This window comes from Rana temporaria, chromosome 4 (genome assembly GCF_905171775.1).
Source record: "Rana temporaria chromosome 4, aRanTem1.1, whole genome shotgun sequence".
Lineage (NCBI taxonomy): Eukaryota > Metazoa > Chordata > Amphibia > Anura > Ranidae > Rana > Rana temporaria.
This window is the reverse complement of record NC_053492.1, coordinates 290,990,145-291,011,836: the sequence shown is the minus strand read 5'-3', so window position 1 is coordinate 291,011,836 and position 21,692 is coordinate 290,990,145. Positions and strand designations below refer to the sequence as shown.

The window sequence follows — 21,692 nt, the reverse complement described above, 5'->3', positions numbered from 1 at the left end:
GTATTTTTGGTAAACAAATCGAATTAAGGGTTTATTGATCGGTTTGCGCAAAAGTTATAGCGTCTACAAAATAGGGGATAGAATTATTGCATTTTTATTATTTTTTTTTTACTAGTAATGGCGGCGATCAGCGATTTTTATTTATTGTGACTGCGACATGGCGGACACATCGGACACTTTTGACACATTTTTGGGATCATTGTCATTTTTACAGCGACTAGTGCTATAAAAATGCACTGATTACTGTGAAAATGACACTGGTAGTGAAGGGGTTAACCAATAGGTGGCGTTGTAGAGGTTAAGTGTGCCCTGATGAGTGCTTCTAGCTGTAAGGGGGATGGGCTGTGTGTGACAAGACAGTGATCACCACTTCCGATTACAGGAAGCGGTGATCACTGTCATTGTCACTAGGCAGAGCGGGGAGATGTTTGTTTACATAAGCATCTCCCCGCTCTATGTCTCGTGAGACGATCGCGGGTATCCCCGCGCCGATTAAGACTATGGGACCCACGGTCAGACTCACGAAGAAGGCGGCAGGGTCGCGAGCGCGCCACCACACAGCGGCATCTTAAAGGGGACATACTTATGCCTGTCAGTGCCATTCTAACAACGTAAAAAGTTGTGAGATGGTCCATAAGTGGTTAATCTCTCAGCTGAGAAATGGAGAAAAAGCGCTGCTAAGTGTAGTAGATTAGTATCAGTTTAATCAAGCCCCCGTAATGGGCTACTAACAGGATAATGGTGAAATACAAGCTCAACAATAATGGTGGACACGGGTGGTCTGTCAATCCTTAACTTGTAAGCAACAAATGTAAAAAAAAGGCTTATTCTTCAAGCGGTTAAACTGACCTCATTTACAGACCAAAGTTCATCCCTTTAATCTGTAAATGAACATAAAGATAGTGTTTCTTTGTATATCTCTTTCAGTGGTTGGTTGTTGATAAACATTGCCAGCTGCTTTGTTTATTTTTTTTGTGACAACTGTAAGCAGCTGTAACAGCTCTGCACTTGTTACATGAATTGTGGTAATGCTGGATTAAGATTGTGTAGGGGGTTGTATCGAGATCGCATTTTTTTTTACGATTAATCGCGCAACTCTTGGAGCAATCTAACTTTGGAAGGGAATTGTCTACAGGGGGTCCCCCGACTTACGAATGGGCCTCAATGCCGGCTGCTTGTGCTCCACGATGGTCCTGGATACCTTCGAGCAGCTATCTTGCCACATTCCACACTGCAGTACTTCATGGCCAGAAGGGCCAAAGAAGCGCCTAAAACATCTCACATCCCTTGCACAAGAATGACTTGGTTTTCTTCTTTCTATTTTTTTTCCTGCTTTTTCTTTCTTTTTATTATGGACACATTTACCCTTGTGTATTGTGGTAACTTGCACTAAACATGAAGATACACACCTGCTCTGTGTGATGCGTTCATTGTGAATGTCACCCCGATACATTGTACAGTAGAATCCAACACACCGTGGGGTACTGCAATGCATATTATGTGTGTTGTGGTTTGCTGCAGTTAAAAAAATAGGTGGATGCACTTTTTTTTCCCTTTATCTGTTGTGGTGTTTTGGCAGCCAGTTCATAATGAATGGGTTGTCTTAACTTTATTTCACTACAATATTGGTAATTTCTAATTGGGTGTAAAATAGTGGTATGGAGCAAAATCTTTAGCAAAATATAAAAACTGGGTAGTTTTTTGTTTTGTTTTATACCTTTTTAGTACTATTATTATTTTCTCAATGGCAAACACTTAATCCAAGGGAGGATGCAGAACCCAAGATTCAGTCATCATTGCTTCCCTGAAAAGCTGAAAGCATAAATTGTTCTAAATAAGATACAAAACTTGGTATTTATAGACTACATACCAAATGGTCTGTGTTTGTGTCGCTTGTCTTTTGAAAGTATTTCACATTACATGAATATGAATTAATGACATTTAATTATGTTTGATTTTTATTTTATTTTTTTCCTGTTGTAGAAAACGGAGATCATCGAAGAGGCCTTTGCTGGGTAGGTGCCTTGTCTGTTTCAAAGTGTCCATCTAAATTGCTTTTCCCCATAACAAAAATAGAATGGCTCTGGTATTACAGAGGGAAAAAAATCTTACCCTTTTCAAGTGTTGTTTTTTTTTTTTTTTTTGGCTCTGGACAGCTTGTATTTAGCTTATTGCTTACAAGGGACACTTTAGGGACTTGATATTGATATTCTTTTTAAAGCAAAGTTCTACTTTAAGGCCTCCTCCCTGTGTCCTGTTTGTGAAACTGAGCTTTTGGGGAGGAGGGGGGGGGGAATCAGGTACCCAAATATGACCGATGCCTGCTCCCACTTCTGATACGGTCGCCTAGACGATCAGAAGCAGAAATTCTCCTTCCCAAAATCTTCCCAGAAGATGAGGATCGGGGCCACTCCGTGCAAAACGAGCTGCACAGTGGTGGCAAGTATGACACGTTTGTTATTTTAAAAAAATCTAACCTATAGTATCACTTAAGCGGCAACATTTTTACTCTTTTTGGGAACAATAGGGCTGCAAAGGTAAACCGAAGTGTGAGCATTAAGACTTTAAAATATTTAAACTCCTATGTTAAAATATAAATATATATACTTTATGTGCTTTAGCATCCTGCATGCTCTTGCCTCTTTCTTTTCCTGCTGAGGAGTGAGTGGCACTCTGTGTTGGCAAAGGCCTAACTTGTTGAAACTTCACAGTGGAATTATCAATACTGCCTTGTCTTCAAGGGGCAGGACTGATAACTCTGCTTAAAGCGGATGTGCCACTAAACAAATATATTAAAAGCCAGCAGCTACAAATACTGCAGCTGCTGACTTTTAATATAAGGACACTTACCTGTCCTGGAGTCCAGCGGTGTTTGCAGCAGATGACGAGCCGATCGCTCGTCACCCTGCTGCTCCCCCCTCCATCCACGGTGAGGGAACCAGGAAGTGAAGCGCTCCGGCTTCACTGCCCGGTTCCCTACGGCGCATGCGCGAGTCGCGCTGCACCCGCCGATTGGCTCCCGCTGTGTGCTGGGAGCCGAGTGTTCCCAGCATACAACGGGGGACGGACGGGAAGGGGAAAAAAAACCCGTCCTTTGCCCGTATCGTAGGGCCGGAAGTGGGTGCAGATACCTGTCTGTAGACAGGTATCTGCACCCCCCTCCCCCCTGAAAGGTGTCAAATGTGACACCGGAGGGGGGAGGGTGCCGATCAGCGGGACTCCACTTTAGAGTGGAGATCCGCTTTAAGCATTGGCAGCACAAGTTCAGCTACTTTCGTTATTGTAAAACAGTTGATGTTTTTGGAAACATCCAAAAATGCTGCCAACCTGTTTTTTTGAAGGTCTCTGCAAACTGCAATAAATAGCTAATGCAAAAGAGGGAGAGGCCCCAACATGCATCAAATTTGCTGCTGTGTGGCAATCTTCTTCTAGTTTTGAACTACAGCCAGATCTAGAAAATTTCATTTCATTTCATTGTGTGTTCTTTAAAAATATAAGTATCTTTTCACAGTATAAGTAGGTAAATCTGTCTTGCTTTTGGCTTCCTCTAATTCTATATGCAGCAGTGCTCAGCCTTGGGAAAGGTGGGCGCGCAGAGGGTGCTCAGCCTTGGGAAAGGTGGGCGCGCAGAGGGTGCTCAGCCTTGGGAAAGGTGGGCGCGCAGAGGGTGCTCAGCCTTGGGAAAGGGGGGGGGCGCGCAGAGGGTGCTTAGCCTTGGGAAAGGGGGGGGGCGCGCAGAGGGTGCTCAGCCTTGGGAAAGGTGGGCGCGCAGAGGGTGCTCAGCCTTGGGAAAGGGGGGGGGGGGGCGCGCAGAGGGTGCTCAGCCTTGGGAAAGGTGGGCGCGCAGAGGGTGCTCAGCCTTGGGAAAGGGGGGGGGGGGCGCGCAGAGGGTGCTCAGCCTTGGGAAAGGGGGGGGGGCGCGCAGAGGGTGCTCAGCCTTGGGAAAGGGGGGGGGGCGCGCAGAGGGTGCTCAGCCTTGGGAAAGGGGGGGGGGCGCGCAGAGGGTGCTCAGCCTTGGGAAAGGGGGGGGCGTAGAGGGTGCTCAGCCTTGGGAAGGGGGGGGGGCGCAGAGGGTGCTCAGCCTTGGGAAAGGGGGGGGGGCGCGCGCGCAGAGGGTGCTCAGCCTTGGGAAAGGGGGGGGGGCGCAGAGGGTGCTCAGCCTTGGGAAAGGGGGGGGGCGCAGAGGGTGCTCAGCCTTGGGAAGGGGGGGGGGCGCGCAGAGGGTGCTCAGCCTTGGGAAAAGGGGGCGCAGAGGGTGCTCAGCCTTGGGAAAGGGGGGGCGGCGCAGATGTTGCTCATTCTTGGGAAAGGTGGGCGCGCAGAGGGTGCTAAGCCCTGGGAAGGGGGGGGGGGGGGCACAGATGTTGCTCATTCTTGGGAAAGGGGGAGGGAGGCGCAGACGGTGCGCAGACAATATATATATTGTGATATGTTATCTTTGTTTATTTTTTCTAGCATGTTCATGGACACACCAGATGATGAAAGGACAAAGTTACTTAGCTGCCTTGGGGCATTCAGACAGTTCTGGGGTGACCTTCCTCAAGTAAGTACTGTATGTAACTACCCATTGTGGCTTTTTTAATGTTAGTCAGAAGATGGTGTTCTTGCAGTGTTACTGAACCACAAGCAAACGGCAAATTGCACATTACTGTTTTACCTGCAATAGGATTAGAATTCTGTTTGGACTTCCTTGTGTTTTATATATACCTGCTACACTAGATCGTCAAGCAGATGGCAACTATGATTCCTGGTTCAATGGCCATATTTGGACAATGATGTTTCTAGTATCCCACCCCTTTGTTTACTTTCAGCTCTTAGATAGAGAATCTCCTGAGAGGTGCTGAATAGGGACGAGTCGTCCATTTCTATGACGCTGTCAGCTACACGGCCAACAGTGTCCTAGCTAACAAGGGTCTAAACTTGCACTGAGGATAGTGTTGGCAGTGTGAAAAATCCAGCCCCAGTGCCAAACCCTTTGTACAAGAGGTTCATGTATCTGTTCCCAAGAGGTTCATGTATCTGTTCCCAACAGGTACATGAATCTGTCACCCATACCAATATTTGTCCTGCAGAGGAACAAGGGACTTCTAAAGAGTGCCTTTGATACTTTTCATGAATTCCCTAGTGTTTTTTTTTTTTGCTCTGTAATCCTACGCTTGTGGTGTCAGCCCTGCCTACTTAAAGTGATTGTAAAGTCTTGTTTTAAAAATAAAACAACAAACCTTTTTTAGACGTCTTCTGTGCAGTTGGTTTTGCACAGAGAAGCCCAGATCCTCCTCTTCTCGGGTCAATCTTTGCTGCTTATGGCCCCTCCCTCTTATCGGGTCCTCCTCGGTCAGCAGCTTCCTATGGTGGCACAGGAGCCGAGTCACAGCTTCATGTGTCCATTCAGACACGGAGCCCCTCTCTCCCCTGATTGGCTAACTGACTTTAATTGACAGCTGTGAGAGCCAATGGCGCTGCTGCTGTGTCTCAGCCAATAAGGAGTGTCCCGGCTGCTTAGACATTGGTTGACATAGCTGGAGAGAGATGAAGCTCAGGTAGGTAATTAGGGGGTGCTGGGAGGCTGCTACACACAAGGTTTTTCATCTTAATGCATAGAATACATTAAGATAAAAAACCTGCCTTTACAACTCCTTTCATTTTTGATAGATTACAAAGGACACAGCCTACTCCTCGTCTACATACCCTTTTTTGGGAGGAAGTTGTCACCTCACAAGATTTTCTGGCAAAATCAATAGACATATTTTTGCATATAAGAAAACTCTTAATCAATTGTATTTTTAGCAGGATGCAAATAAAATATCATCATTAGGGTTTACATATCATTTAAAGCGGAAGTTTTAGGATTTTCCTAACTAAGCTTAAAACTGCTTCCACCCCCTTCTAATTAACCTGTAAAAATAAGATTCTTATACTTGCCTATTCCCAGATGGCTCCGGTCTGGTCACATGATCTCAGTGACCTGTTTCTGGGGAGAACAGAGATTGCTGACAAAGGCTGTGATGTCAACCATAGTCCTAATATGGCGCATCCTTTGTCACCTGTTCCTCCTTTGCCCTGAAGCCCCCACTAGGAACTGATCATGTGACCTGGCCACACTTTGAATAGGTATGTATAAGCATCTTCCTTTCACGGGATAGAGTAATATTTAGAGAGATAGGGCCAGATTCAAGTAGATCGGTGCATCTTTGTGCTGACGTAACGCATCTCATATGCGCTACGCCGACTTATCCCAGAGAGGCAAGCTGAATATTCACAAAGCACTCGCTCCCTACGTTGCGCCAGCGTAACGTAAATCATTCGGCGTAAGCCCGCTTAATTCAAAGTAGGTGGGCGTGATCCATTTAAATGAACCGTGACCCCATGCAAATGATGGAACGAACGGCGCATGCTCAGAATCGCGTTGAACATACTCCCTAAGATACGACGGCTCAATGCCTACGACGTGAACGTAACCTACGCCCAGCCCCATTCACGTACTACTACGTAAAATACGACGGCTGTTCCGTCGTCCATACCTTTGCATGGGATGCGCCTCCTATATGTGGAATAAATTCACGCTGGACGTACGCCTTACGTAAACGGCGTAGCTTACTGCGACGGGCGCAAGTACGTTCATGAATCGGCGTATCTAGGTCATTTACATATTCGACGCGTAAATCAATGGAAGCGCCCCTTGCGGCCAGCGTAAATATGCGCCCAAGATACGATGGCGTAGGGAACTTGCATCGGTCGGACGAAACCACATTTCAGGAGTATCTTGCATTAAGAATCAGGCGCATAGATACGACGGCGCATCTGTGCACTTACGCGGCGTATCACAAGATACGTCAGCGTATGGGTTACCTAAATCTGGCCCAGAGTTTTTAAGTTATGAATAGCCTGAACTTCTAATTTAGGAATTTGGGCAAAACGTTGCATTAAACAGGGTAGCACTTTTGGTTTATTTACAAACACCGCTATGGCTGATGGTGTTTTAACCTTTTGCTGACCATGTAACGCATATATGCAATGATAGGGTGAGTGGGCCTTGACGGCAAGCCACAGTGGCACATGTGAGTTCATGAGGTTCTGTGCTCAGAGCTCTCTCCCAGCACATTCACTGAGCTGTCACCAGCAGTTCCCAGCCACTGTTTGTGATCAAATGGACTCCCAATCTTGTAGCCACTATGACAGGAAATGTCAGCAATTGCATGATTGGTAATCCACTTCAGCTTCCTGGTGTTTGGATCCAATCAAAAGGCTACTGGTAGGTGGCGTCACAGGGATAAAGATAAAGCTCTCTTATGCCAAACTAAGTGTGGAACTTTACCCATAACAACTTGATAAAAAAGGAACGTACATTCCACTTTAATAATTATGCTACCAAAATGAGTGTGTGCTGTAAATTGTAGAACTAAACTCATTGATTTAACAGTTTCACAAAACCGTTACATTCTTGGAATGCCGGAATTGCTAACTGTCACATTTTACTTGTGTCCTCAACAAAACTGTCAACCCATCAAATGGTTGGTATACTATAACTGATCACATGTGCAGCACCATGGCAGTTGCTGATCTAACAGAAGCAGCATCCTAGGCTGTTGAGGATTGGAGGGTTTAATTTATTCTGCTTTAAGGTTGTCTGCAGATTGGCCTCTAGAAATTTGACACAGTGCCTAAAAATACGGGGCAACTGAGCATGTGCAGAGCAGGCCAAGACCGTGTTATACTGGATTTTAAATGGTATAGAAACTTATTTTTAATGTTTTACATAGCTATACCTGCAAAAGGGGCCAGCCTAAAGTGATCTAGTAGGACTTAATTTTCTGACTAATGTTCCACTTTAACCACTTACCGCCCGGTCAATAGCATATTGAAGTCCATGAAGTGGTTCTGTTAACCTGACTGGACGTCTATTGACGTACAGCAGGATAAGACGGGCGCGCAGTGTGGCGATCGCGGGGGATCAGTCTGACACTCCACCTCTCCGATCGTGATAAGATGCCTCTGTCAGAGGCTTCTAACCACGTGATCAGCTGTGACCAATCACAGCCGATCATCACGTGAACCAGGAAGTGCCGGTAAACGACATTCCTCTACTCACGCTGACAGGAAAAGCCGATCCGGGGGGGGGGGGGGGGGGTCTGTGCTGATTATCAGCACAGCCCCATCAGATGTACCTAAAAGCTGACAATCGGTGCCCAGTCAGTGCCCCATCATAACCCCCTGGCAGTGCCCAATAAATTGCCAATCAGAGTCCACATCAGTGGACTCTGGTCCACTGGACTCTATTGGTGTCCATCAGTACTACATATCCGTGCCCATCAATTCTACATATCCGTGCCTACTCATCGGTGCCACCTTATCAGTGCCGCCTCATCTGTGCCCGTCGGTGAAGGAGAAAACAAAATTTTATAACCGAAACGAAGAAACACCTTTTTTTTTTATTTCGGTATTTTTTATATTTTCTTTAGCAAAAAATAAAACACCCCAGTGGGGATCAAATACCACCAAATGAAAGCTCTATTTGTGGGAAGAAAATTATAAAAATTTAGTTTGGGTACAGTGTTGTATGACGGCACAATTGTCATTCAAAGTGCGACAGCACTGAAAGCTGAAAATTGTCCTGGGTAGGAAGTGCCTGGTATTGAAATGGTTATTAAATAAAGAATATGAGACGACAGTTATATATTATTTTTCTGTTGATTCTGTAAGCTAATTTTTCATTTTGTACATTATGTCTTTCTGTGTTTAGGAATCTCATGAGCAATGTGTGCAGTGGATTGTGAGGTTTATACATGGGCAGCACAGTCCGAAAAGAATCTCCTTCCTCTATGACTGTCTGGCAATGGCAGTGGAAACTGCTGTACTTCCTCCGAAGTATGTACACCTACTCTTCTACTTGTTCCTGCTAATGTTTTGATACTCTCTCTTTGACAAGCCATTGTTCGAGGCATTCTTTATTTTAATGGCTAGTGGCATGAAAGGTTAGACTACATGAGGAATGTACCCATGTTCAGCTGTTTTGAGTGAAGAACAGCAGACATGGGTGAAACAAAGAAGCAAGCAAATCCAGTTACATAATACAGTTTTTTTTCCTCCCCCTTAAAAAGTCATTACACCCATTATTTTGTTGAAAGGGGGGGGGGGGGGGGAGAATCAGCTGTCAACTTTACAGTGTAAAGATGTTGGCATGTCATACGGAATATTACTTCAGTTTTGTAGATTTTGATATTTGATTAGAAACCACTTGTGCAGTAAACCAAAGCTGTTCTTCGCAGACATCGGGTAGAAGCAGTTATTACAGAGTAATGATGTGAGGTTTCTGGGACATTAAAGGGGTTGTAAAGGTTTGTGTTTTTTCACCTTAAAGGGGTTGTAAAGGTACACATTTTTTTCCCTAAATAGCTTCCTTTACCTTAGTGCAGTCCTCTTCACTTACCTCATTCTTCGATTTTGCTTTTAAATGTCCTTATTTCTTCTGAGAAATCCTCACTTCCTGTTCTGTCTGTAACTACACACAGTAATGCAAGGCTTTTTTCCTGGTGTGGAGAAAGCCTCCTTGAGGGGGCGAGCAGGAGTGCCAGGACGCCCACTAACACACAGCTTATTTCTCTATCTGCAAAGTAGAGACTGTCCTGACTTGCCTGCTCGCCCCCTCCCCCCCTCAAGAGGCTTTCTCCACACCAGGGAGAAAGCCTTGCATTACTGTGTGGAGTTACAGACAGAAGAACAGGAAGTGAGGATTAAAAAACAATTAAAAGCATAATTGAAGGATGAGGTAAGTGAAGGAGGACTGCACTAAGGTAAAGGAAGCTATTTAAGGATTTTTTTTTTTTTTTTACCTCTACAGCCCCTTTAATGCATCCTATGCATAAAGGTGAAAAAACACTTTGCTGTACCTCTTGTAGATATCCCTTTTTACAACTTTATAATTTTGAAGTTCCACAGAGCACTATCAAAGTTTGAGTGAAGTTCTGCTTTAACATTGTGTTTTTTTTTTTTTTTTTTGCCCTTCTGATATACTGTCGCAAGAACAGGAAATAAGGAAATTAAATTAATCTCACTAAGAGGAACACAGGAATAAAAACGTGATAGTTTCTAACCCTACCCTATTCTATCTAGACGTTTTTACACTAAAGCTAAAATGCAAAGTGGACTTTTGCGTAAGACCCCTCTATACAGTATGTAGTAGGAGAGAGAGAGAGGCCATTCTACCTATAGTAAAATGAGTTGATCTCGATGCATACATTACACGTAAAGCGGTGTTTCACCCTGCAGAACAACTTTTTTGCATTAAATTTGGCATAGTAGCGCGAGCTACAGTATGCCTGTTTTAATTTTTTTTATCCCCGTACTCACTGTTATATCGTACATAGAAGATTTCGACTGCCCGCGGGGAATGGACGTTCCTTTCAAGAGGGAGGGTGATTGACGGCCGGCTCTGGCACGTCACGCTCCCCGAAGACAGCCGGAGTAGGTCTCGGCTCTTCACGGCGCCTGCGCACTGACTATGCGCAGGCGCCGTGAAGAGCCAAGCCTATTTCGGCTATTTCCGGAGAAGCGTGACGCGCCAGAGCCGGCCGTCAATCACCTTCCGTCTGGATTGGAACGCCCATTCCCCGTGGGCAGTCGGAATCTTCTATGTACGATATAACAGTGAGTACGGGGATAAAAAAATTAAAACAGGCATACTGTAGCTCGCGCTACTATGCCGAATTGTATGCTAGAAGAAAACATTATTTTTTTTTTTTTTTTTTTTTTTTTTCATAGGGTGAACCCCCGCTTTAATGCTATATAATGAATTTTATAGAACCATGGCGATATTTTACTTGGCTGTGGAGCTACAATAAAAATCTTGAATAGTTAAGACAACTTATTTGGCTAGATTTTGGCTTTATAATATACATTATAACAATATGACAAAAGCCTTGCTGAATATACTTGCCAGTTTTCTAGAATCCAAAAATCACTTACCGACTGCCTAAATGGGAAAATACATTTTTAATGGTATACTGGAGTTATTTCTACAGCTAGATGCCTTAACTCCGGTATTACATTTTTTCCCCAGCTGCTGCTTTTCCAATTAAAGTGAGTGGTTGATTAGCTCCTGTATCACTTTTAGAAGTGGGCTCGCCCCCCCGCAGCTTTTCAGTGGTTCTCGGGCTTCTCCGGCTCATCAGGAGGCCTGGAAACTGATCCGGTGGTTGCTGCGTCTGGCCATAGAGATTAGCAGTTGAAAGATGGCCTCAGATTATCTCTATGATCTAGGGGGGCCGTGAGCGTTGTCACGGTTCACAAACCGATATTAACAAGGCCCCTGTTTTTTATTTTTTTTATTTTTTTTTATTTTTTGTGGAAAAGCATTGGATCTGATGCTTTCCATTTTAGAGGAGAGATGTGGCCCCAGATCTCTTCATAAAGAGGACCTGTCATGCTTTGTTATTACAAGGAATGTTTACATTTCTTGTCATAGCAATAAAAGTGATTAATCAATTAAAGGGACAGTGTAAAAATAAAGAAGTAATAAAATGAATACATGTGTGTTTTTTTTTTTTTTTTTTTTAAGGCACTCCCCTTTCCCTCGTGCTCATGCGCAGTGCTGAACTCCATACGTAGGTCGTGTACGCAAATGTAAATGGTGTTTGCACTACACATATGAGGTATTGTCACGAACATGATAACAAGAGCAATAATTCTAGCACTAGACCTCCTCTGTAAGGCCCCTTTCACACGGGGCGGATCAGTAATGATCCGCCATCCGTATGCTCCGTTTTCTTAGCGGGGATCGCTCCGTTGATCCCTGCTGAGCTGGCGGATTATAGGGCGGTCCCCGCACACTGTGCAGGGGCCGCCCTGTCTTTTTTCCCGCTCTCCCCTATGGGGGGATCGGATGAACACAGACCGTCTGTCCGTGTTCATCCGATCCGCAGACGGAAGGAAAAATAGGGTATTCTTCCGTCTGCAAAATCGGATCTTTGCGGAGGCGGACGAGATCGGGGACCATCCGCGATCTCATAGGGACCAATGTATGTCCCCTTTTCATCCGCAAACGGATGGATGAAAAAGCGGACATACGGTCCGCACATGTGAAAAGGGGCCTTACTCTTAACTGGTGACCTTTTTTAAAAATGTTTTAAAAAAAAAAAATTTGGTGCAAATACGGGGAGAGAGGGAGAGATTTTTTTTATATATATCTCTATCTATCCTATAATGTTGGGGGTTCCAAGTATTTTTCTAGCAAAGAAATACAGATTTTTTTACTTGTAAACAAAAGGTGTCAGAATAAGCCTGGTCCTTAAAGCGGAAGTAAACGCATCCATTTGATAGTTTAAAAAAACAGTTAACATTCCGGGCATGCCGGAAATGCTAGGTGTCACATTTGCTTGTGCTCTCAACCAAACTGTCAAACCATCCAATGGCTGGTTTCATAACTGATCACATGTGCAGCATCGTGGCAGTTGCAGATTAAACAGAGGCCAAGATGGCAGCTTCCTTGGCTGAAAATAGGAGGGTTTACTTCCACTTTAAGTGGTTATCAATATCCACTTATTTGGGTCTACTTTGTATGGTTTATGTAAAGTAACACATTCTAATGATTGATATAATATCTCTAGCCAACTCCTGAGGTATTTTTACCGGGAGTAGAAGTTTGTAATTCTCTTTTTCTAGCCTTTGCAGTTTCCTGTACCCTAAAATACAAGCGTTTATCCATAAAAACAGATGCATCCCACTTCTAAATAAAAAAACATAAGCATTTGATCTGGTATCCATAATAGTTTTGTAATGATAATGACCATTAATAGGCTTGTGGAAAAGCTCATCGCCGTTTATAAAAATAAATTAATAAAACAAAACTAGTAAATGTTTATTAATGTTTAAAGCATTTGTTTTACTTGTTTCAGAATGGTATGTGAAGCATTGGTAAATTCCGATGCACTGGAGTGGGAAAAAACACAACTTTGGGTGCTGACATTTAAACTTGTACTAAAAATCATTGGCGGAGTTGATTATAAGGTATGTGTCATCCATTTCCTTAGATTTTCCTGTATGCTTTATCTGTTTGGTTTTAAAATGCATGTTCAACCAAAACTTAAAGGGGTTGTAAAGGAAAACATTTTTTTTCCCTAAATAGCTTCCTTTACCTTAGTGCAGTCCTCCTTCACTTACCTCATCTATCCATTTTGCTTTTAAATGTCCTTATTTCTTCTGAGAAATCCTCACTTCCTGTTCTGTCTGTAACTCCACACCGTAATGCAAGGCTTTCTCCCTGGTGTGGAGAAAGCCTCTTGAGGGGGCGAGCAGGAGTGTCAGGACACTCTCTACTTTGCAGATAGAGAAAGGAGCTGTGTGTTAGTGGGTCTCCTGACACTCCTGCTCGCCCCCTTCCCCCTCATGAGGCATATATCCACACCAGGGAAAGCCTCGCATTACTGCGTGTAGTTACACAGAAGAACAGGAAGTGAGGATTTCTCAGAAGAAATCAGGACATTTAAAAGCAAAATGGAAGGATGAGGTAAGTGAAGGAGGACTGCACTAAAGTAAAGGAAGCTATTTAGGGAAAATTCTTTTTACTTTTACAACCACTTTAAGTTAAATAGAATTGTGACTAGATAAAAAACACCTGTTAAGTTTTACTGAAGTTCGTGACACTTTCCCCTGCCAAGCTATAGATTATGCATTTTTTCTTTCCGGCATCCCGTGGTTGACAGTCAGTGTTGATGGGGTAATTCCTGACACGTAGCTATTGTGTTGTCTGGGCAGGGGCATGGGGAGCTTTCCCTGCCAGGATAACACAGTGATTACTGCTGGTGGCTATAACTCCTGGTTATAATCGCATGCTAAAAATCTGACATGCTGGTTGTACTCAAGGTGATCGATGGTTTGACTTGGGTGCAGTCAGCCTGCTCATAGATGGTTCAAATTTAGGAAGGTTCAGCAGGGACCAGAGTCGGCTTTGCTGTCCCCAACAGCATTTTCTATAAACGGGAAGGTAGATGGAGTGATGGCTTTCACAATGTTTTCAAACCTAAGGAGACAGAAATATATTTATAAGATTTAACTGCATGTTTCCTGCCTTTGGTTGAAGCATGCATTATGTATTTTTGATCACTTGTATGGTTTTCAGTAAGTCAGACTGTACTGCATCCCTATATGACAGATGGAAGATGGTATGTTCCCTGTACTCTGATCTCGCATATCTATATAGTTATAAAGTTGTTTGTCTAGGTGAATGGCCTTTTAATACCTGATGAAAAAAATGTGACTTGCAGTGTGCCAATGTGTTAAATATACTACATGTACTAATATACGTTGGACCAGGTATGATATTGATGGTACATGTGGTGCTGAGTTGTCCTTTTAAGCTTGTATGGTTTACGAATGGTTGTTTCAGGAGGCAGATTAAGTATAGAAATCCATGTTTGCAGGCAGAATGGTACCATGGGATATGTAGTCTTTTAGACATTAAAAGTAAATAGTAGAAGCTGCAAAGCCTGCAGGGAATCCAGGAAGTTATGAAAAGAGCTAGCCAGCAAACATTTAGGACTCGGAACATAAAATTTGATTTTTCAAGTAAGCTTATATTGGATTGTCAAAAATAACTATAGTTTGTATTGTTATTACAGTGCCGATTGTTATAGAATACAAGTTTAAACTTCTATGTTTCCAGGGGTGTGGACAACTTTGCACCTCTCTCCAAACATGGTGGATGTGTCCTGTAGTTGGAACTTATCTCTGAGCTCTTGAACTCCTTGAATTCCCTTCTTGGCCCAACATGCTCTGTAAAACCTTAAACACCCCCCCCCCCCCCAATCCATTATGTGCAAGTTGCCCCCTATGTCCCTGATACCATACATGGTAAATGGTGATTTCAGCTTTAGATTTTCACAAACACTAGTTTCACTTCCCTGCCTGTATAACAGTCTGAACGATGCTTGTTATTCTACTTCTTTGCAGGTATTCACTGTTTTCTTGTATTGCCTCAATACCATTACTATTGAATTGCTGCCATCAGTGATCTTTTTATTTTATTTTTTTATGTATTTTCTCTATTCCTGATCTTCAAAATATGTACGTTACTCTTGACCTCTGATTCAATGTCATTTGTTGTTATTACTTTTTAAAATTCAATAAACATACAGTATTTTTAAAGAAAACCGTGACCATAGAGCTCCTTTAACAAGCAAAAATGACCATGTTGGAACTGTTGCAAGTGAATATAACTGTCTTTAGCTGTCTAATCCATGTTTGACACACTAATGTTTTCTATTTTGTCATCTTTTATTCTTAGGGTGTCAGAGACCTGTTGAAGGTGATACTGGAGAAGATTCACACTATTCCCAACACCGTGAGCTCTGCTGTTGTACAGCAACTTCTCGCAGCAAGAGAGGTAATGTTATATGTGCCAGACATTGATATGCTGTATTCTGTTTGTCTTTATATCCAGATGTGTTTGTAAATATTGGGGTTGCTGTATTCTGCCTTATTTATCGAATTGATTAAAGGGGTGGTTCACCCTAAAAACGACTTTTTTTTTATTAGACTGGCCCCCCACATTACAATACGATTAAGGCTATTATTATTTTTTTGATGCTGTACATACCTTTTGTACAGCATATTCACCCGTGGCATCCGGCTTGCGAGTCCCGCGGGAGTGGGCGTTCCTAACATGTCTGTGATTGACGTTTTGAGCAAAAACGAGCTCCCCCCCCGTCGCGTAAGCCGCGTCACGGTTGGCGAAAGGAGCCGAATGCCGATGCGCAGTATAGTGCCGACTCGCCGTTCGGCTCCTTTCGCCAACCGTGACGCGGCTTGCGCGACGGGGGGGAGCTCATTTTTGCTGAAAACGTCAATCACAGACATGTTAGGAACGCCCACTCCTGCGGGACTCGCAAGCCGGATGCCACGTGTGAATATGCTGTACAAAGGTATGTACAGCATCAAAAAAATAATAATAGCCTTAATCGTATTGTAATGTGGGGGGCCAGTCTAATAAAAAAAAGTAGTTTTTAGGGTGAACCACCCCTTTGAGATGGGAAGTCAGATGGTTAATCAGTTTGTGACGATCAGCTCCTACACAGCTTGTTCCATACATCTTTTATCGGACATCCAAAAATTGAGGATTCAGCTTCCCAACACTATTTATGTCCCGTCATGGATCGTGCCGATTTATATAAGTGATAATGCATACGTTCTGCGATTTGTCTAAAATTCTTTGTATTTGAACTGTTCCCCAAGTGCTGGCTTTATTTTTAAATTTTTCTGATACTACAGTTGGCAGTATTTCAGTTTTCTTAAACTCTGATAAGGAGACTTGAGCTGGCCACATATGGATTGGACATTCCTTCAGTTCAGCAGGGACTGGCTGAATTGTACTCCACGTGTGGCCACTTCCGCTTAACTTGTTGCTGATGAGTGTAGTCTGACAGTGGAGTGTCCCTGTCCCACTGTCTAAATACAGTGTGTCGGCAGGGAGTATTCCTTAGTTCACTTTGATTCTGTGGATGAAGGAATAATTTATTTTTTACGTTCAGTCCACTGGCTGAACAATAAAAAAAAAATCTATAGCCAGCCTATCGGTACAGTCCTCTTGATTTCTTTTTTTTTTTTCTCATGACAAAGATAACAGAGATTATGAATGACATTTTTGCAAATGCATGTGCTTTAGCTTTAGATATATTTGGGGCTCTCTTTAAGTGTTGATTTTTTTCCCCACCCTTACGCTGCCCTTTTAGAATCAGACCCCCCCCCCCAATCCCAAACCATACATTTTCTGAAAGCATAGGACAGGTAGATTTAAAAAAAAAAGTGCTACTGATTTTTTTAGGTCCTGTGATAGCGGTGAAAGAGGTGTGTGTGTGTGTGTGTGTGTGTGTGTGTGTGTGTGTGTGTGTGTGTGTTCAGTTGGGAGATCTCCCCTCTCTTGGTCTTTCAGTTGCATAAAGTTAAAGGTGCAGGAAACAAAGGGAAATGTATTCAATGGGGAAGATGCAATGTTAAAACATTTTTTTTTTTGCTTCCCGTTTCTTCCTGTCCTGGTGAGACACAGGCCCCACACTTGTGTTTTATAGCGACTGTTATCACAATATTCATGCACAGTTCACTTTTATTTGCTGAACTGAATGGATTTAAAGACAAAAATTTGCGTAGTATATAAATATCTGCACAAAAATGTAAATACCATTATTTTTATTGTGTAGGTTGTAGCGTATATATTGGATCGAAATGCATGTCTTCTCCCAGCATACCTTGCTGTAACAGAAATTCGAAAACTGTACCCAGAAGGAAAACTTCCACATTGGGTAAGTGTTTTTTGTTATAGAAACAAGTAGTTTGGGTATTTTGTTCAGAAATTTTTATTTATTTGGTCTTCTTGTTTAAGCCATTTTGATAGGGATTTGGTAAACTTTTTAAAATGCGTAAGATTCTGCTTCAAACACTAAGCAAATAAAAAAAAACACTCATCAAGCAGTAATTTCAGAGCAGGTGTAACCTTTTTGATTTCTTAAGTAAAATCGGCATAACCATTTTTTTTTCTAATCAAGGGAAAAACTGTTACTGATGCAGCTATCTGCAAACTCCTGGGGTTTGCTTGTCATCAGCCCCCCAATACTGCTGCCAAGTCTGTTGACCTCACAAATAGGAGTGTGCTAGGTCAGCTTTCTCCTCTTTGAAAGATATGTGGTGCCTTTTGACATCAAGCCATCTGTGACCTTTACAGGACAAAAAGCCCTGGGATAAACCAGTGTGATGTCCATGGAACCCAACAACTCTTCCCTGAACAGGTTCCTGGACCCTTTAAATCATGAAAATCCAGATTTCTGTCTCTCTGGAGACATTTTCCACACAAATTGCCCCAACCTGAGCAGCAAGTACAGCATATGCCGCCCCAGGCCATACATACCAAAGGCATACTTGGGTTGTTGGGCCTCTTTCACAGATTGAGTCTTTCCATTCTTCAGGTGGACATGATCGGAATCGCCATTTTCTTTTATGAAGCGGCAGGTGTAAATGGACACCCGACTACATCCAATCTGATCCGCTATAAACAGACGGTTGGGGATCTGTTCCCCTTCCGTCCAGCGGAGCAGATAGGATGGCACTTGTATGTAAATGGACAGGAGGCCCGTTTTTACATCCAACTGCCCATAGAGGAGAGCGGGCTGTTATCCACTCTGCATAAGCGGAACGGACTCAGACCTGTCATCTGCCTGTACAGAGGGGATCAGCAGACAGATCCCCTGCTGAACAAATGGATTGCAGGTGCAGTCTGTCCCGTGTGACCAAGGATCTTTTCACAAGCTTCCAAAATGCTTTTGCTTAATTTTGCAAATAGCGCGTTGGTTCCCCTTACCATTGGAAATGAGCTTGCAATGCTTTGCTTTGGACTCTGCAAAGCCTGTGGACTCTTCCTGATGCCTGTATAGAAGCCATTGGGAATGCCAGGTATCATCTAGCTATGTTAATTGTTCCCCCCCCCCCGAATAAACGGTTCACTGGGCAGACTAAATAAAATGTATTATCTGACCAAACCATAATCTTTGTAAATTTAACTTGTTTTTATTAGGGCTAAACAGATAATTGTAATCCTTTACTAGAACGTGGTATTACCTGTTAGTGATCACTTTATCTGCAGCTCATGGAAATTTTAATTAACATGCTGAAAATTAATTAACAGACAATATGTCTGTGAAGTTTCTCATTTTTCCAAAATACCTTCTCCTATACCTTATATTGCAAGTTAATTAACAGCCAAGTTGTAAAATGGCTTAGTATAAAAGATTGATGTCACCTGTGCAGTTAATCCTGTTTTCGGCCATATTTAACAGAATGTTTTTTCTTTTTCGTTTAGCTGTTGGCTAACTTGGTTTCTGATTTTATGGATAGCTTCAGGCCCACAGCAAGAATTAATTCAATCTGTGGTAAGTTGTGAAATTTAAAATCATAATGTTGTCAGGTTTGTACAGGCTAAGCAACAAACACCTGATGTAAAAAAATAAATATATATATATATATATATATATATATATATATATATATATATATATATATATATATATATATATATATATATATATATATATATATATATATATATATATATATATATATATATATATATATATATATATATATATATATATATTAATTAGACTTTAGCTGGGTACACAAGTGTGTTTTTTTTTTTTTTTTTTTTTCTTTTCAACCGAGGGGGGAGAACGAAAAAAAAATCTTACAGATCACGGTACTAACAAATTCGATGTTCGTGTGTCAATCACCTCTGCTGAGCTTTTGTGTTCTGACGGGGGACTACCCCCCCCCCCCCCAAACAGGACATGCTGATCGCTTGCAGCCAATGCTGATCGTATGCTAGTTTTTCAACATGCTCGTTTGACAGAAGCCGGACGTGCCACCGGCTTCTGCCTGATTAGGAGCTGTACACATAGCCAAACCGACTGTTTTCAGGCAATTTTCGTAAACAAGACAGTAACAGTGGAAGACTAAACTTGGTTGCATGTTATTACCTACTGATTGATTTCTTTAATTGCTTTATTCAGTTTCAAGTGGTAGATATCCCTATACACGTTTTGAAGGCTTTGCTGCCTGACATTATGGGATGTTGCCATCTTGTGGATGTTTCTTTTATCTACATATCGGGAAGTTACTCCACATCTTGATTTGGTATTTTACCCACAAAAGTATAGATGCTGCTCTAAATATTCATAAAGAATGACACCACTGCACAGTTACGCAGGTAATGTCTGTTATTGCAACATCTTGTTTTAAATAGACCTCTTAAAGTATATCTAAACCCCAAAAGTGGCAGCACAGTGGTTAGGTGATTTGTACTTCTGCTCGGCAGCACCCAGGTCATTGGTCTGAATCCTAACAACGGCAATACCTGCATTTGTTTTCTTGTTCTCTTTGTGCTTGCCTGGGTTTCCTCCCCACCCTCCAAAGACTTGCTGATAGGTTAATTGGCTCCTGTCTAAATTGACTCTAGTATGTGTATGAATGAATGGAAGTAATTGTAAACTCCTTGTGGGCAGGGACTGATGTAGGGTCAAAACAATCGATTATGAAAATAGTATTTGATTAATTTCATAAATCGATTATTCGGCCAGTAACATAACGGGGTTAAAAACTAAAATTGGCCCTTTATAGTACAAAAAGAGCATTTTTTTTTTTTAACCACAGTATGTTGAATAACGTTTTTAGGCCTGGTTCACACCCATGTGTTTTTTGGCGCTTTTTTGCAGAAACGCACTACAGTTCATGTAACCTGGTTTCCTATGGGACACTGTCCCATCTATGATTTTTTTTTTTTTTCAGCTGCTGTGTATTTGGAAAGGATTAAGGACTTTTTCCAATGCAAAACAATGATTTTGTGGTTCAATTCACTTTCACAGAGAAGCTGCAGAAAAGCATGTAGTGCGATTTTTGCAGCAATTTATATTAATCTGCCCAACAACAAATTGGGCAAAAAAAATCCAAAAACGCGAATCGTAGCAAAATCACGTGTGCATAAATCAAAACGCACTGCAGAAACGAATAAAAAGCAAACTGCATAGGTGTGTACCGAGCCTTATGCTGGCCACACGGATCAATTTTCAGACCAGAATATTTGTATAAAAAGTCTTTGTACATTCGCTGAATGAAAGAATGTTGTTTGAAAATGTAACTTGCTTTTAACATTTTGTTTTAAAATGAATGTAATTTCTGAACGAAAACCGTATACAACGTCTGAGAATTCCTTTCACCAAGAAGTTTTCTATTTCTAAATGTTCATGTCACTGTGATTGAAAACGAACGTCGATTTGACCCCACTAATGATTAGAAAATCAAACGAACGTTCTTAAAGTTACATTTTTTTTTTTTTAAGGAAAACATTGTTTTTGTATGGCCAGCATATAATATATTACAGTTCTGTCTGAAAATCTGCAAAACAGTCTGATACTTACCAGATTCAACCTCCAATAGTTTATACAGTATATCTCTTCTGTCTGTTATTCTCAGAGTGGATTCCCTAACCATATAGTAGGTTCTTTATATTTTTTTAAGGTTATTTACCGATTGTTTTAATAAATCGACCAACTAATCGATTATAAAAATAATCGTTGGTTGCAGCCCTAGACTGAATTATAAAAAGTAATAATGTAAATTGTTAGCACTATATCAATACCTCTAGTAATAAAAAATAAAATTATTCTATATTGCAGCTTACTAATCCTTAAGTGTTTGCTACATAGATTTTATAGGTTTTATTTATTTTTCTTATTTTTTTTCACCTGTTTCAGCCGGTAACTCGCTTCCTGTCTAAAGGTATCTCCACTGTTTGGAAAAGCAATGGAGCCACCTTTGAACAGGGACATTATCTGTAGAGAGAGTGTTGGATGCACTAACAAATTTAGAAGGATTGGATTAACAAATAAAGCCGAACTCCAGCTAACAATTCTTTAAGTGGAACTAAACCCTCCTATCTCTTAGAACAGAGGTTCTCAACTCCTGTCCTCAGGACCCACTAAGTTTTGCAAAATAACTGAAATACATCACAGATGTTATCAGATTTATTAAAATGCATTAAATTTTTTTTAAATCGAAACCTTGTTGAACAAAAAGACAACCTGCCTCGCAGGAAGGTCATAGAAAAAAAAAAAGTAGAAGACCAGTGAAGAAAGTTACATGGTATAGTACACAGACAACTT

At 41.9% G+C, this 21,692-nt stretch overlaps 1 protein-coding gene across 2 annotated transcripts in view; it reads left to right on the top strand.

Moving 5' to 3' along the window:
- MED23 (mediator complex subunit 23) overlaps positions 1–21,692 on the top strand; it is a 96,270-nt gene that overhangs the window by 5,534 nt on the left and 69,044 nt on the right. For both annotated transcript variants that reach the window (XM_040350438.1, XM_040350437.1), the window contains exons 2-8: positions 1,984–2,015; positions 4,456–4,543; positions 8,741–8,865; positions 12,891–13,002; positions 15,278–15,376; positions 17,187–17,288; positions 18,839–18,908. In XM_040350438.1, coding sequence (XP_040206372.1) covers positions 1,984–2,015; positions 4,456–4,543; positions 8,741–8,865; positions 12,891–13,002; positions 15,278–15,376; positions 17,187–17,288; positions 18,839–18,908 — 628 coding nt within the window. The remainder of the gene's footprint in view (positions 1–1,983; positions 2,016–4,455; positions 4,544–8,740; positions 8,866–12,890; positions 13,003–15,277; positions 15,377–17,186; positions 17,289–18,838; positions 18,909–21,692) is intronic.